Genomic DNA, 15,234 nt, shown 5'->3' with positions numbered 1-15,234 from the left:
AGCGGGTGCATTTTACCGGCGGGGCTTCACGCAGCCCCTGAGAGTCACCGGGCTCTGAATTCCGAGGTAATGAGGATTAGATGAGCTTCTGGAATTAGCCGTGCCTCCAGGTTAATTAAGCCGGCAGCGCTCTGATTTATGGTAACTAGTTGAAGGGAATAGAAGCTGTTTCCCCAGCTCAGCGACCTGCCAAGCCATGTGACGCTGGGTGGGGGGACCCTGCCCCGGCTACTGCAGCCTCTGCCGAGCCCCCCACTGTGCCCCACCAGTGATGAGGGTCTGGCCACAATGGCCCAGGGTGGCCCCACCAGCTGTGGTGGCCACAGGGTGCCAGCGGGCAGGGGCTACAGGTCCCAGCACACACGGACAGGTCAAACTGGGAGCACTTGGCCACACTGGGGGCGGGAGGCAGTGGGGTCTGGGCCATGTGTCTGGGTGGCATCGCTCACTCACTGTCTGTCTGGCCTGGGTATTTATTTGCTGTCACCTTCCAGGGAGCGCGGCGTGGCCTGTGGGCTCCCGGGAGCATCAGTGGGGTCCTCTTGCTCACGCCGAGCCTCGTCCCTATGGTCTTGTTTATGGACTGGTGGTTTCTTTCCGCTCTGCACCAGCAGCGTCAACAGAGCCACACTGGAACAAAGTGGGGAGTGAGTCGGGCACAAGGGTCTTGGCATTGGCAGCCTGTGCTGCCTTCCCCTTCCTGTCCTCCTGCAGCGGTGCTGGGGACCCTCCAGCCATGCACAGATCACAGTTGTGCTTGTGGATCACAGCGGGAGACGCCCCAGCTGAGGCGTCCCCTTGCGTACAGGAGATCCCACAGAGCTCCCAGTGTCTCCCCATGAACCACAGCCCCTTCCCAGAGAAGTGACAGGCACCCAGTGCCCAAGAGAGACCCCAAAAGCCTCTGCCAGAGCCAGGAGACAACCCCATCCTGCCAAACCCCAGCCCTGCGCCATTCCACCACTCTCTTTCCTCAGCCTGAGATGATAACAATTCCCAGCGTGGCGTCTGCATCGTGGTGCTGGGGCCATGCCCATGCCGCACCCCATCGCAATGCTGGGGCGCTTGGCTGCAGCTGGCTGCTTCCCAGGGAAGCGCCTGCCGTGCTTCCCTTTCGTCTCCTGCCTGGCAGCAGATTAAAATTTCATCACTTCAGTGATGGAGAAGGTGCTGGGGAGGAGCAGGAGCCCTGGGCTGGCAGGGGTCTCAGCCCCTCGCCGGAGCAGCCTGAGCTGAGCTCGGTGCCCACTCCAAATCCAGCCACATGTGGCTGGGCTGGGTGAGCTCAGCCGATGGAGCCGGGATTTGGGCACAACCATGCAGGGATGGCTGCAGGCCAGGCTCCTGCTTCCCCTGGGTCTTCCCTCACCAGAGCACGAGGCTGGGCAGGAGACTCCATTGCACGCCGGGCTCCTGCCAGTGCTCCCTCCGTGGGCTGTGCACCTGGAGCGGGACCACGAGCCGTTAGCCCCGAGGCAGACACAGCCAAACCGGCTCCAGCTGCTGGCAGAAATGCAAAAGCGAGGTCGAAGCAGGATGCACCTCCATGCTGCCAGCAGCAGCGTTTCCCTGCTTCCATGTGGGGAGCCCCAAATCCCCCGGCAGCTGCGAGAAGGAGGAATTGCGACACAAAACCAATAACTCCCTGCAGCTGGACTGCCCAGTCGGCCCAAGGAAGGTGCTGCCTGGACTGGACCCTGTCCTGTGCCGACAGCGAGCCAAGGCCAGGCCCCAGCATGCGGGAGAGGCGGTGTTTTGCCCCAGTTGCTCCTGGCAGATGCTAGAGGGCTGGTGCCCATCACCCCACTACCTCCCAGGCTCCCACAAGAAGATTTTTGATGTGTTCTGGTATTTTTCCAGAGTCTGAACACAGTTAACACCATAATTCCCTGGTTTTTCCTTTCTCCCTTTCCAAATAAAGGGGAAACATTTGCTCTTTTCCAGCCCTGTGATGTCTGCCATCCTCGGTCATTTCCCCAGAACATTGCCACTGCACCGAAGTCGCCTCCAGGGGCTCAGGTCCCGGCTGCCCCTGGGTGAATGGGGCAGCCCATGCTGTGCTCATCCCTTCCCTGGCCCTTCTACCAGGCAAGGCCTTTTGGGGTGTCCCAGCCCACCCCGGTCCCCTCTGTGCTCCCATTGCCTCCCTGTGCAGTGCAGTGCCTCCTCCACCTCCAGCCCTGTACTGGCACATCACTATTCGAGTCACACGATGCCCATTGCACATCCCCAGGGTGCCAATTAAGTCACAGCTCTAATTATGCCCTTGGGCTGGTCAGTCACTCCTCTTCCTTTCTCATCACCAGATGGACACCTGGGAGGCCACCAGCCATCCCCTCCTCACACCCAGCCCTCGTCCTGTCCCACCTCACCCTAAATATCTTGGGCTGGGCTCTGGCAGGAGCCGAGCACTGAGGCCACATGCCTGTGACATGGAAAACTGTCCCTAAACCAGCGCTATGGGGGTAAGGCCATTGCAAGAGGCCCTTTTTGGCCCAGGCTACATCCTGTGCAGCCCATGAGAGAAATGGGTGTGGTGTGTGGAGATACTCTGGATGTCCCTGTCCCAGCCCTGGGGTTCCCAGGGGACGATGGTGGGACAGAGGGATGTTGGCAGATCTGGGGGACCCTGTGCTGCTGCTCCCCAGGAGACCCTGGGCCAGCCCTGGCCCCCAGAGCCACAGTCATGCCCCACGAGCAGCTTGGTGACCCCCAACTGTCGCCTGCACCTCCTTGGGGCACCCTAAGCCCTCGGGGTGAAGGTGCCCTGTACCCCATCGCAGAGCTCACCTGGCACCGCATCTCCTGCGTGGCCGCTCGCCAGGAACTGCCCTGGGCCCTCTGACCCCCCACCAGGGGCTCCCGTGCGGCTGTGGGTACCCGTGGGGGGATGCTGCACGGCAGGGAGACACCGTGCTCCGGGGCCTCTGCATGGTGGAGGAAACACTGCAGCTGTCACGCAGAAAGAGGAGCAGGGCCACAGGGAGGGAGGGGAGAGAGCTGCACAGGGTGCTGGGTGTGCGAGGTCCCGCATGGGGGGATGCCAGGGCGTGATGCTGGGTGGGAAGAGCTGTACAGGATGCTGTAGGGTGCAGAGGGTGCTGTGGAGTGCTTAGTGCCATGCTGGCAGGGTGCTGCACGACGCCGTGAGGCGCACTGGGTGCTATCTGGGTGTTGAGGGTGATGTGGGGCGCAGGGGGTGATGTGCGGTGTGCAGGGGGGTGCTGGGTGCCAGGCTGGCAGGGTGCTGCGGGGCGCAGCGTACGCTGCAGGATGACGGGGATGCGCTCTGGGTGCAGGGCGTGCCGGCAGGGTGCAGGGGGGTGTCGGGTGCCAGGCTGCAGAGGGTGGTCTCTGGGTGCAGGGCGTGCTGGGGGGTGCCGGGTGCCAGGCTGGCGGGGTGCATGTCGCCGTGCCCGGGTGCCGCCCGCAGACCGGCGCTGCCGAAGGCCGCTGCTGCCACCTGCCGACACCCCCAGCCCCGCGTAGAGCCGGGAGGGGGCGGGGGCCGCAGCCGGAACCCCCCCATCCCTCCGGCCCCCGCCCCCGGGAGGGGACCCCCAACCCCGGCCCCACGCCCAGACGCGTCCCGCGGGGTCCTGCCGCAGGGGGTTGGGGGCTCAGCGGGGATGGCCGCGGGGGGAGCGTGCTCCCCCCGGCTCGGAGCCCACCCCTCCCCGGCTCGGAGCCCCCAGGCCAGGCCCCCCAGCCCCGCTGTCCCGGCTGCCGCTGCCCCCCCGGGGTCCCTGTGGCTCCTCGGTCACCCCATGAAATGGGGCGAGATGCCACGAGAGGGAGCCCAGGGCTCGCGTGTGGCCGTGGCACTGGTGGCACTGGTGACAGTGGCGATGGCGTTTAACCCGTCCAGTCCTTGGAGAGGGCGGGGGGGGACAAGGGCCAAGGCTGGGTCTGGCCCCCTCTGGGCGAGCTCCCCCTCGCCCCAGCACCAGACCCCTGGTCCGGCTGCCATCAATGGGGCCGTGAGCTTCCCCAGGATGGTAGCGTCACCCCCGCAGCCCTTGGACCCCATGGTGGGACACAGTGGGGACAAGCTGCAGCCCCCCTCCCCAGCCAGCCCTGGCTGTCCTGCAGAGCTCAGCCACCCCTGCCAGCGGCCCCAAACCCCCGGGCAGGACGAGCTAGGACAGCCCCTGGCCACAGGCCATCCCCACCACAGCTTGGGTAGCTCTGCGACACTCCAGACATGGTGACAAACCGTGGGGACACTCTTCAGGGCTTTGCACTTCTGCAGACCTTGCCAGGGAAGGTGGCACGGCAAACCGAGCACTGGGATGCCCAGAGCATGCCTTCTTCCCCGCAACACTGCTGCAGCCCCCCCCCCACGGCCATTTATAGAGCTGGGGACCCACTTGTGCCTAAACTGCCCTGAAACATATCCCAGCTCCATGTCACATCACTGCTGAACACACGTCTAGATGCCAACACGTGTGTGCCCCATGGGGACCAGGACACGTGTCCCCAGGAGCCCCGACCTTGGCTGCCTGGGCAAGGTGAGCTGTACGTGCTTCAGGGAGGCAGTGTGGGCATCACATGGGGACGCAGGGACGTGGGGATGTGGGGACGTGGGATGGAGCCACTCGGTTACGAAACGTCCCTGCATCCCCGTAGTGCTAAGTCAAGATTTAGAAAGTGAGCGGCTCCTGATCTAGATGAGATCGGGCATCACAAAGGGCTTTGTATTCCAGGAAGCCCATTAGAGATTTAAATTATACAAATGGGCTTTTTACCAAAGATCCTCATTATCTGGGCATTTGCTCTTAATCCTCGGCTATTCCTGCAGCGCTTTCCCTGCGCCCCAGCAATGACTCTGTTTACCTTCACCATGCCTTCCACGGGTCCATGCATGGCATGGGGACAGGGACAAGCTCCAGGGCCAGTGCAGGCCCACGGGGAGGGGTCTGCAGGGTATTGGGGAGGCCCTGGTTGGGTTTGCTGATACAGCCAGGGGATGAGCCCTTTGTGCTTTACCCTCTCCCCTCCCAGCTCGTCCCAGTACCCTGCCAGGCCGCAGAGACGGTCGTGGGGATGGTGCCTGTTTGTCTGCTGGGCACTGACCCTCCTCAGGGCACGGTCTGGGGGCACCCACAGCTGCCCCGGCCATGCTTGGGCTCCTCCACACATAAGCATTCTCCCACCGGTGTGTGAGACCGGCGGGGCCAGGGCGGCTGATGCTGGAGCCCAAGTCACCAAAGTCCCACCGTGGTGTGCTGAGCCCTGGGCGCCCTGAGCACCACCGAGCCCGGCTGGCTTGGGGAGGCAGCCGAGGCCACACCAAAGCTCTGACACCAACACACGCTGCCCTGCGTGCACGTGTGTGTGTGGAGCTGTGCACCCCCGGGACACGGCTGTCCTGTGTGCCTGTGCGTGCTAGGGCACAGAGACACACTCAGTGGTGTGCGTGTCCCCCCGGGCAGGGCACGGGGTCTCACCTGCAGCCCCATCCCGCCCTGCCCTCCTGCAGTTAAGCCTCTGGGGCTTCACAGCTGCTATGGCAACGCAAGAAATTCCCTCAGAAATCCCCGCAAGGAGGAGAAGGAGAAGAATGAGGAGAAGGTGGAGGAGGAAGAGGTGGGGGAATCTCCCAGCCAGGGGACCAACAACACCCCATGTCTCTCCCCGCCCCGCAGTGGGGAAGAGATCACAACGGCACTCGCAGCCATTTCAGCATCCTCCTGGCAGCACCTCTGCCAGGGGCTCGGCTCGGCCGCAAGGCTGGGGCCAGTGGGAGCCAGCCCCGAGCCAGCCCCAAGACAGCCCTGCTCCCTGCCTTGGCTGTTTTGGGGCTCTGGCAACCCCAGGGGACAGCCCTGATGCCTCCGTGACACAGCTGAGCCCCCAAACTGGCCGGTGGGAGCAGGAGCCGGTGTGCCCAGCACCGCTGCAAGGAACAAGGGGTCGATGGAGGGGGCTGTGAGCCAAAAAAACCATGAGGCCTTGGGATGGAGGAGATGAGGAGCCAGAGGGGATGGGCTGGGGGTCATTTGCCCCCAACCCCAGGGACCCTGTAAATCACTTAGTGTTTGATGGCAGAGTACGGCCCTGCCCGTGCCCCCCATGCCCCATATTATCGTCCCTCTCCCTCCTGCAATCCATTCCAGCGCAGGGGATTAGGTGGGTTTAGGGCCAGGTTTGAGTCAGAAATGGGATGCTTTCAAATCAGCCTGCGTCAGTTGTGCCCTCTGTCACTCATGCAGAGGGGGATTAAAATAGATATGAAGATTATTGGAGGGGAAATGACACCCCCCACCTTTGAGGGGCCCTGGCCCTTCCTCCAAACAGTGGTGGGTGTGGGGGCATCGCCCGGCGTGCATGCTGCCCAGCTCCGGCCCAGGATCCTTCAGCCCCAAGGACATGAATATATCCCTTTTCCTCTCTTTTCTGCTCACACCAAGGCCCCAGTTCCAGTCCCCATCCCACACCCCTCTCCAAACATCTTGCCTACATGGGATGGGGGACACACTGCCGCAGGAGCTCTCATCACCAGCTGCCTTGTTTCCAGCCCAATCCCATTCCCAAAACGCCCCTCAGGCTCGATGCCAGTCCTGCGTGAGACCCCTGCGCAGACCCCACGGAGGGTTCCTGGCCCTGTGGAGCCCCCAGCCCCTCGACCAGCTGGGGTGCAGACACGACTGCTGCAATGTGGAGGGTGAGAAGGAATTGATGGGGAGATGGCAGTGCCCAGGAGGAGGCTCAGCACCAAAAGGTGCATGTGAAGGGCAGGAAGGAGCCTGTGGGCGTCTCAGGTCCTCCAGAGTCCTCCAGCAACAGGCAGGGGAACAGCACCACCACAAGGCTATTAAAAAAGGGGGGAAAACTACAATGAGAGTCCACTATTGCCTTTACTTTTAATAACCGCTTGTTCCTGCAGTACAGCGAGATCCCTGTGGTCCTCATGGGCCGGCACCGCGGGCTGGGCTGGGTCCCCTCACCGGCTCAGCAACAGTTCAGGCAAGCGCTGCCCGTCGGTGTTTCAAAAAGAGCCTGTGGATTTTGGCCACTTTATCAGGGCCAGTCCCCATCTCCTGCCCCGCTTCAGATCAGTGTTTTAGGCCTGGAGGTGCCAGGTCTCTCTTGACAGGCACCCGCAGCCTCTCAGCCTCATCGATGTCAGAGCCCAGCAGATTTTGGGGTGAATTAGCCCCATCCTGGGTCTTTCAAGCTGTCCTCCCCTCCAGCTCCCCATTCCATAGCAGCCACCCCAGTCTCTTCTCCATTCCCCCTAGACCGGCGACAGGACTGTGGGTTTAATCACTTTATGCATGTTTATTTGTGTAATTTGGAGGAGAGTGTCTCTTCCTCCCATCTGCCCCTGCCATCTGCTCCCCGCGACATTGCTGAACATCCTGGGCTTTGCAAATGGATGGAGCTGGTGCAGGAGCGCAGGAAAACCTGCCGGGAATGGCACCTCCTTGCAGCGAGCATCTGTCTCCACCAGAGCCTTTTCCTGGTGCTTGCAGCGGTTGCCGAACGCTGCTTCGCTCCAGCCCCTGGCACAAATGAGGGTGCTGTGATGCTACTCTGCATCAGCCCCAAGTGTGTGCTGGGGACACTCAATCCAAAAATGACCCCTTCCAGCCCCAAAATGCATGGATTGGCATTTTCTTGGGGCAGCGGGCAGGTGATGGCTAAACCTGTGCCCGGGAGCTGGGGATGCCCAAGGCACCTGCAACCCCCAGCTCTCTCTGTGCCTGCAGGGACCACCCTGGCCTGTGTCCGGGGACAGCGGCTCTTTCAGAGGGGACAGGGTGGGGACAGGCAGGTGTGATGGCGGGGGGCACATGGAGAGAGGGGTCCCCAGTTCGGTGCACACACAGGGATGGGCGTGTGTGTGCTCACACACCCTTGTGCTTCCCCATCCCACCCACCTCATGGCAGCCCGGGGCGGGATGGCACCCCACAGAAGGGACAAGGGACATCTCTAACAGACCCCTTGAAGGCCCGACCAGGGACATGCCGTGTCCGCTCGGGTCTGCAGGCAGCCCGAGACCCCGGCTCCCAGACGGAGATGACCACAGCCACCTCGCCTGTCTGGTGTGCTCCCAGTGCTCCCAGAGCCACCCCAGCCCTTTCCAGTGCAATAGAGGTCTCCCCCCCGCCCCTCCCCGGACCCCGGCAGCGGGGGGACAGGGACGTCACACCGAGCCCCACGGCAGGCAGCTGCGTGGGGCAGTGTCCCGTGTGGGGGAGCGGTGGGGTCCCAGGGAGGGTGGGGGATCCTGGAGGGGGAGCTCCTGCCTGTCCAGCCGGTGCCCCACCCGGAGCCGGTGCCCCCCGGTGCCGGTGCCCCCCCGCAGCCCGGCGCTGCGGCGGGCACTACCGCCGGGCGCTCCCGGGCTCTGCTGGCGCACGGCGGCGGCGGTGGCAGCTCGTCCCCGGGCAGGTAGGAGGCGGAGGGGACGGGAGGACCCGGTGGGGGGGACGACACCGGGGGGCACTGGGGGACCGGGGAGACCGGGGCACCGGCACGGAGCCGGCTCCCGGGCACGTCCCTCCCCGCCGGCGGCTGTGCAGCCCCCCCCCGCACCTTACCGGGGGTGCCCTGTGCCCCCCTCCCGCCCCGACACATCTTTCCGGGGGTGCCTGGTAATTCACCCCCCCTGGGGGACCTTTCCTTGGGTGTCCCTCTCTCCGGGGCTGCCGGGTTCTGGGAGAATCCCCTGTAGCCCCCCCGCACCCGGATCATCTCCCCTGGGGGTGCCCAACCACCCTTCCAGCGGTGCCCGCTTTGGGGGGTCCTTGCAAACCTCTCTTGGGCTGCTGAGCTCCCCGCGGGCTCCCCTCCCAGCGGCAGGAGCTGCCCTGGCCAGTGGGGAGGGGACACAGCTCCCCAGCAGCAGGACTGGGGGTCCTGCCAGCCCCAGGGGGCCCTGGCTGGGGAACCCTCAGTGGGGTGAGGACACACAGATCCTCCTTTGGGCGGCTGGAGTGGGGATGGAGCCATGGTGGGGGGATGGAGAGACACTGTGGGGTCCCAGACCCCATATCAGGGGGGTCCAACCCTATTGGGCTGCTCCTCTTGGGGAGTCCTGTTTGCCCTGTGATCCCAAAGGATGAGGGGTCAGGGGGTGCTGGGGCCCCTCCCTACTTTGGGTAAGACAGTGGGTGCTCCAGGCACTGACGTCCCCCCACGCATCCATGAAGCCCCCTGAGGCCATCCTCTCCCCGCACATGGGTCACAACACAGCCTGGGGTGGGGGCAGCGGGTCAAGGTCTCCCCAGAGCCCCCGGTGTGGGGACCCGGGGTGTGTGGCCAGATGCTGGGCACCCACCCTGACCCTCTGCACACATTGGGGGTGACCCCAGCAGGATGGGGTGCACTGGGTGTCCCAGGGGTGTGCGTACCCTGAAGCAAGGAGGGGGCCCCAAGCAGAGCCCTGCAGCCCCAGGCCCTTCCCAGGGCTCCAGTGCCAGCCAGAGGCATCAAATATTAACAGAGGCAATGGAGGAGCTGAAAATAACCCTCCTTCCAAGGGAGCTGACCCAGATCTGGCCAGACCCAAAGCTGGGCTGGACCCAGAGCCTCAGCTAGCACACTGCTGGGGCCGAATCCAGCCCCTTCCCCTCCTCCAGGCTCCTCTGCCCCCAGATACCAGCTATATATTGCTTATATATTATGCAAATGAGCTACACGGGCTTATTATGCAAATGCAGGGGGGCTGGCATTGCCCAGCACCGGGTGATGCCCAGGGCTGATGGCTCAGAGAGGACAGCCGGGGATGGAGGGGGCCACATCCACATCTGCGTCTGTCCGGGTGTCTGGGGGCTGCCAGGGAGTGCTGCCCCATCCCTCTCCCCTCCTGTAGCACAGAGAGACCCCCCCCGAGCCGGGCCAGGCGCCTACCCTGCTGCAGCGCTCATCCCCTGGGACAGCCATTGTGTCCCAGCGGCATGGGGAAGCAGAACAGCAAACTGCGCCCCGAGATGCTCCAGGACCTGCGGGAAAACACCGAGTTCTCCGACCTGGAGCTACAGGGCTGGTACAAGGGTTTTCTGAAGGACTGTCCCTCGGGCATGCTCAATGTGGAGGAATTCAAGAAGATCTATGCCAACTTCTTCCCTTACGGCGATGCCTCCAAGTTCGCCGAGCACGTCTTCCGCACCTTCGACACCAACGGCGACGGCACCATCGACTTCCGAGAGTTCATCATCGCCCTGAGCGTCACCTCCCGCGGGAAGCTGGAGCAGAAGCTCATGTGGGCCTTCAGCATGTATGACCTGGATGGCAACGGCTACATCAGCCGGGAGGAGATGCTGGAGATTGTGCAGGTACTCCCTCACCCCACCACGGCTTCTAGTGGGTCACCCTGGCATGACGGTGGCTGTCCCCTCCCAGGATGCAAGCGGGCTGGGGACATGCACCCTCCGTTACCCCTGGCACAGGGCTTGATGGTGCCCGGGATGGAGCTTATTGCTGTCTGCAGAGAACTGCTCGCTGAGCTCTGCAGCTGTAGGGATCAGTCTACCCTGGGGCATCCCCTGGTCCTTCCCTGTCCAGGGGACAACTCTTTGTCACCTCAGCCCAGGGCTCTTCCTACTGGCCCCACTCGCCACGCTCCTGGGGAGGGCTGGGCGCACGGCAGCCATCCCCGAGCACCCTGGGGCAGAGGGATGTGCTGTCGGCAAACTAACAGGAGATGCAGGCCTTGCCCAGACCGCAACCTGGTGGCATCGGCATCAGAAGGTGACTCACAAGGCCATGGAGGTGACATCTCAGTGGGCACCTCCTCCCTGCAGGAGCAGCTCCAACTGCCTCCTGCAGCCAGGTTGTTTCCCTCGGGCTGCTGCTTGCATCCATCCCGGCTGCGCTGGGAGCTAAAGCTCCCCATAGCCTGATTGCACAGGGAGGGTTTAAATGCCAGCGCCCTTCCCAGGGCAGTGAAGCCCAGAGCTCTGTCCCCTGTCCTGGGTGGGCGATGGCAGGTGCCCACCCTCATCCCCGTCTCCCGCTCCCAGGCCATCTACAAAATGGTCTCCTCTGTGATGAACATGCCCGAAGATGAATCGACTCCGGAGAAAAGAACGGAAAAAATCTTCCAACAGATGGATACTAATAATGACGGTAAATGAGAGGAGATGGAGGGGATTAAGGGAAAGGTCTCATGGCTAAATCCGGGGGCCTTAGAAGGAGGCACACGCATGCTGATTAAATGGTGTGCGTCCGCCAGGGTGGCCGGGGGGAGCCCCGGCAGCCGGAGAGGCTCGGCATGCCCCCGCAGCCTGGGGAGCGGACCCCAGGGGTGCTCATCCAGGGTGGGTGGGTATCCACGGTGCCGGGAGGTCTCTGGTCCCGCGTGTGCAGGCGGGGTGGGGTGGTGGCTGCCGGGCTGAGCTGTGTCCCCCTCCGCAGGCAAGCTCTCGCTGGAGGAGTTCATCAAAGGTGCCAAGAGCGACCCGTCCATCGTGCGCCTGCTGCAGTGCGACCCGAGCGGCGCCATGCAGCTCTGAGCCCTGCCGACCCCCACAGCCCCCCATGGCCCCCACGGCCCCACACCACCCCCCTGAACACTGCAGTCAGCCACTGCCACTGTCCCCTGCCCAGGCCCCATGGTCCCCACTGCCGTGCCCCCACGGCCCCTCGTGGGGAGAGAGCTGGAGCCTGGATGAGGCTGGGGCAAGGGGGAGCCCGGGGGAACGGTCCCCAGCGCCAGGTGGGCTCCTGCCCTGGCTCGCCTGGGGGAAGGAGGATGGAGGCAGGGTCTGCCCTGAGTGAGGACGGTCCCCCCCAGCACCAGGGGCTTGAAGCAGGGGGACAACCCAGCCTGGTGGGAAAGGCTGGCAGCAAAGCCACCGCTGCATCTCCAGCGGGTGCAGGGACATGGTCCAGGGGACAAAGACCCAGTGGCTCAGGGGCCTTCCAGCACCCTCCACACATGCACACACTGCCACGGCCACGGGGCCGGGCCAGCCCCTTCCCCACGGCCAGCACACGGGTGGGGGGCGCAGGGAGGGGACACGCTTCTGGTCTTTTAATACCTGCAGAATAAATTTTGTGTCAGTGCAGTCACTGGTGGGAAAGGGGCCATCAATGCTGAGGGGGAAGTTCCTCCCCACAGGGTCTGGATCCAGCCTGGTCACCTCCCTCACTGCAGGTGACCCGAGGCCACAGGGATGGGCTCACGTGTCTCGGCTGGTGGCATCCCGGAGAAATGTCTGCCCGATAGCCTGGCTGGGGGGCAGCCAGGTCCCATCGCGGTGCTGTTGGGGGTTGGAGTCGGGCAGGGCTGGCCAGGGCACATCCATGGGGTCAGCCCTGGGGCCCACTCAGAGCTGGGCGGTTTCCACACTGTCCAGCCTCAGCAAGTCCAGGCACTGCCCGGGGTTGGAGCTCTCCACGGGGGCTGCCGGCAAGGAGACCTGCAAGCCAAAGAGGATGATGAGAATGAGACTTGGGGCACGAAAGCTTTGGGTTGGCAAGTCCTACCCGTGTCCCAGAGCCCCTGTGCCCAGCCGGATCCATCCCAGCCCTGCAGTGGGTCGGTGCTGAGCCCAGGGATCAGGAGTCACCTTCCTCCGGTACACCCCGCAGCAGCAGCATCCGAGGTGGAGGAGGTCGATGGTGAGCAGAAAGCAGCGGATGCTGAAGATCATCTCCATCGAGTAGAGTAGGAGGGAGATGACCCAGAGGGACAGGGTGGAGCTCTGCAGGGACATGGGGTGTCAGGTCCCCACCTGCATCCCCCCGTGCCCAGTGCAGACAGCCCCAGCCCCAGCCCACCGGACTCACATAGACACGGGTGGGATCGAAGGGGCACTCGCGGGAGACCGGGGTGAGGGCGACGTTGGCAAAGGTGCAGGGGGCCAGCAGCACCCGGCCCTGGCTGCCCAGTGTAAGCCCGATGGAGACAGCCAGCCCCAGCAGGCAGGACAGACAGCCCAGGCTGCTGCTGGCGCTCAGGGCGAAAACCGCCCATTTCTGCAGGAGGGGAGAGAAGAGGCAGCATGGCGAGCTGGGGCCATGCACGTCCGCCTGTCCAGGCTCCCGCCCCGGGGACAGTCCTTGAGCAAGGCGATGTGGTGGCTGTGCACGCTCCATGGGATGGCTGCAGCCTGCGGGGTGAGGGGCTGCGGGGCTGGGGGTGCTTACGAGGGTGGAGGGGCTGAGGTAGCGGGACAGCATGAGGGCAGCTATTCCACAGGAGATTGTCTGCAAGGAAGCGTGGGAAGGTCAGTGATGCACGGTGCCTGCCCACCCCAGGGTCACCCATCCCCTTTCGCTGGTGACGTTGTCCCTGAAAGCTCATCTGGCCAATTCAGCATGGTGGGGGGGCAGAGCTTCATTTCCCCCAGCCTCCACCTAGCGACAAGTCCCTGTGCATTTAAACCCCCCCAGTTTTGTGCTAGAAAGGCCTATTTAGAGCAGGGAAGGGGAGATGGAGAAGTGTCCATCCTACAGCCTCCTTCATCCCACCTTCTATCCAGCCTGCATCCATACCACATCCGTCCTGCATCCTCCTGCAGCCATTCCATGTCCCCCAACCCCACGCCCCGCACCCCATGGTACCAGCAGTGCAGAGATGATGGAGGCAGCGTTGGTGACGGCGTACTGCAGGGAGATAGCGTCCCGGGGGTTGACCACGAAGCGGAGGACGGTGCCATGGACAAAGGCACCAGTGATGAAGTTGAGATGCCCAATGATGAGGAGGATGAGGCCCGTTTTCATGAGGACCCTTTGGTGGCTGCTGGGATCAAGGTGGCCTGAAACAGAGGGGACGGGAGGGCTGGGCAAGGAGGTTGCACGGTGTGAGGTGGCCAGCACCAAGCCATCCCTCTCACCCTGGCATCACACTCAGCACAGACAGGGGACGTTTGGGGACAGCCCCAGAGGACGTGCCCCATGTTGGCGGGGTGGTGAGGCAGGAGGCGACAGTGGTGGCAGATGCCGGCAGCCCAGGTATGCAAACCACCGCTCCAGCCGGCTCTCCTGGGACTGCAGCAGCAGCACAGGGCCAGCAGCCATGGGGTCAGGCATCCCTGATGGTGCTGAGAAGGGCCAGGACTCCCCGGAGCAATGAGGAAGCTCTGGGGAGAGCAGCTGCCCATAAACAACAGCTCCAGCACTGGGTTTTGGCACCTGGTGCTTTGAGGAGCGACAGCAGCAGCAGCCGGGCTGTTCCCCTGTTGGGACCCACCCCTTCGCCGCTCTCCTCATGCACCCACCGTCACCTGGGTGCTCAGCCCAGCCCTGTCCCTGACCCTGTTCGAGCCCCTCGGCTCCCCTCCCTCCCTGCCTCAGTTTCCCCTGCAGGAGGGCAGTGCTGGAGCCGCAGGCAGGTCTGGAACACCCTCATGTTGTAATCACCACACCAGACCCAGACTCACCCACTTGACACATCTTCACCCAGCCAGGATCAGGCCGTCAGAGCCCCTCGATGCTCCCGGGGCCTGCCCTGCCCTCAGCACCCGGGTTGGCAGCCAGATCCATCGGGATCCCCACCATCGGGCAGGACCAGGCCAGCGGAGCCACTCGCCTGCTGCACCCCACTGCTACTCCAATTCCTGTCGGACCAGCTCCCCAGGAGGAACAAAGGGATAACTCCACCTTCGCCTGCCTCCGTCAAGGGGAAGCACAACCCTTCCGCCACCCCTGCGCTCCCCTTGCTGCTGAGCTGTGCCATGCCACGGTGATACACCACACCGTACCGCTTCAGCCCCTTCCCCACCCATGCCCAACTTCCCCACCTCCCCAGCACACGCGGGTCAGTCCGCTCTAAAGCGATGGCAGTAGGCTGGGATGCAGCCAGGCAGGTCCGAGGCCACGGGCTGAGGGTCTGGGAAGGGGCAGCCCCTCGGGGCGGGGGTGCTGCCGGACCACAGGGCAGAGACCAGCACCATCAGGTACCAGGGACCAGCCTGCAGAGAGAGGGAAAAGCAGAGGGGTCAGGGCTGGTGCCGACTTCCCAGAAGGTGACTCAGAGGAGCCAGTTTGGTGGCCGTTGCCCTAATGAAGCTTCCAGGGAAGTTACTGATAGCAGGATACTGAGTGAGGGGGACTGGGGCCAACAGCTTGCCGAGGCGGCTGTGGGAAGAGCAGCCCAGCCCCAGTGCTTTGGGGAGCCCTCCCTTGCTCATCAGAGATCTTTGCTAAGCAATGCCCTCTGCAAAGCTCGGTGCAGACATGAGGCACCAACAATTTAATTACAGGGACAGCAATGGGGCCCTGGCTCCCAGGGCTGGTCTGGGGAAGGGCTTGGTCTAGGCAAAAGCTCAAAGGCT

At 63.7% G+C, this 15,234-nt stretch overlaps 2 protein-coding genes across 4 annotated transcripts; one reads left to right on the top strand and one right to left on the bottom strand.

Annotated features, from left to right (window-relative positions):
* Positions 1–9,909: 9,909 nt before the first annotated feature.
* HPCA (hippocalcin) lies at positions 9,910–11,466 on the top strand. Its single transcript, XM_075114523.1, has 3 exons — positions 9,910–10,287; positions 10,975–11,080; positions 11,369–11,466. The coding sequence occupies exons 1-3, from the start codon at positions 9,910–9,912 to the stop codon at positions 11,464–11,466; spliced, it is 582 nt and encodes a 193-aa protein (XP_074970624.1).
* On the bottom strand, positions 11,035–14,523 carry TMEM54 (transmembrane protein 54). Of its 3 annotated transcripts, XM_075114521.1 has the most exons (6): positions 14,341–14,523; positions 13,523–13,716; positions 13,106–13,165; positions 12,746–12,934; positions 12,526–12,660; positions 11,035–12,375 (listed from the first exon to the last, which is right to left on the bottom strand). In XM_075114521.1, exons 1-6 carry the CDS (start codon positions 14,351–14,353, stop codon positions 12,283–12,285), a joined length of 684 nt encoding a protein of 227 aa, XP_074970622.1. In that variant the 5' UTR covers positions 14,354–14,523; the 3' UTR covers positions 11,035–12,282. The 3 variants fall into 3 exon arrangements, with proteins under 3 accessions (XP_074970622.1, XP_074970621.1, XP_074970623.1); XM_075114520.1 differs by having other exon boundaries at positions 12,746–13,165; XM_075114522.1 differs by lacking the exon at positions 13,106–13,165.
* Between the last annotated feature and the right edge of the window lie 711 nt (positions 14,524–15,234).

The sequence above is a fragment of the Phalacrocorax aristotelis genome, chromosome 20 (genome assembly GCF_949628215.1).
Source record: "Phalacrocorax aristotelis chromosome 20, bGulAri2.1, whole genome shotgun sequence".
NCBI classification, from domain to species: Eukaryota; Metazoa; Chordata; class Aves; order Suliformes; family Phalacrocoracidae; genus Phalacrocorax; species Phalacrocorax aristotelis.
The sequence above is the reverse complement of the archived record's forward strand: the minus strand, read 5'-3'. Positions and strand labels throughout refer to the sequence as shown.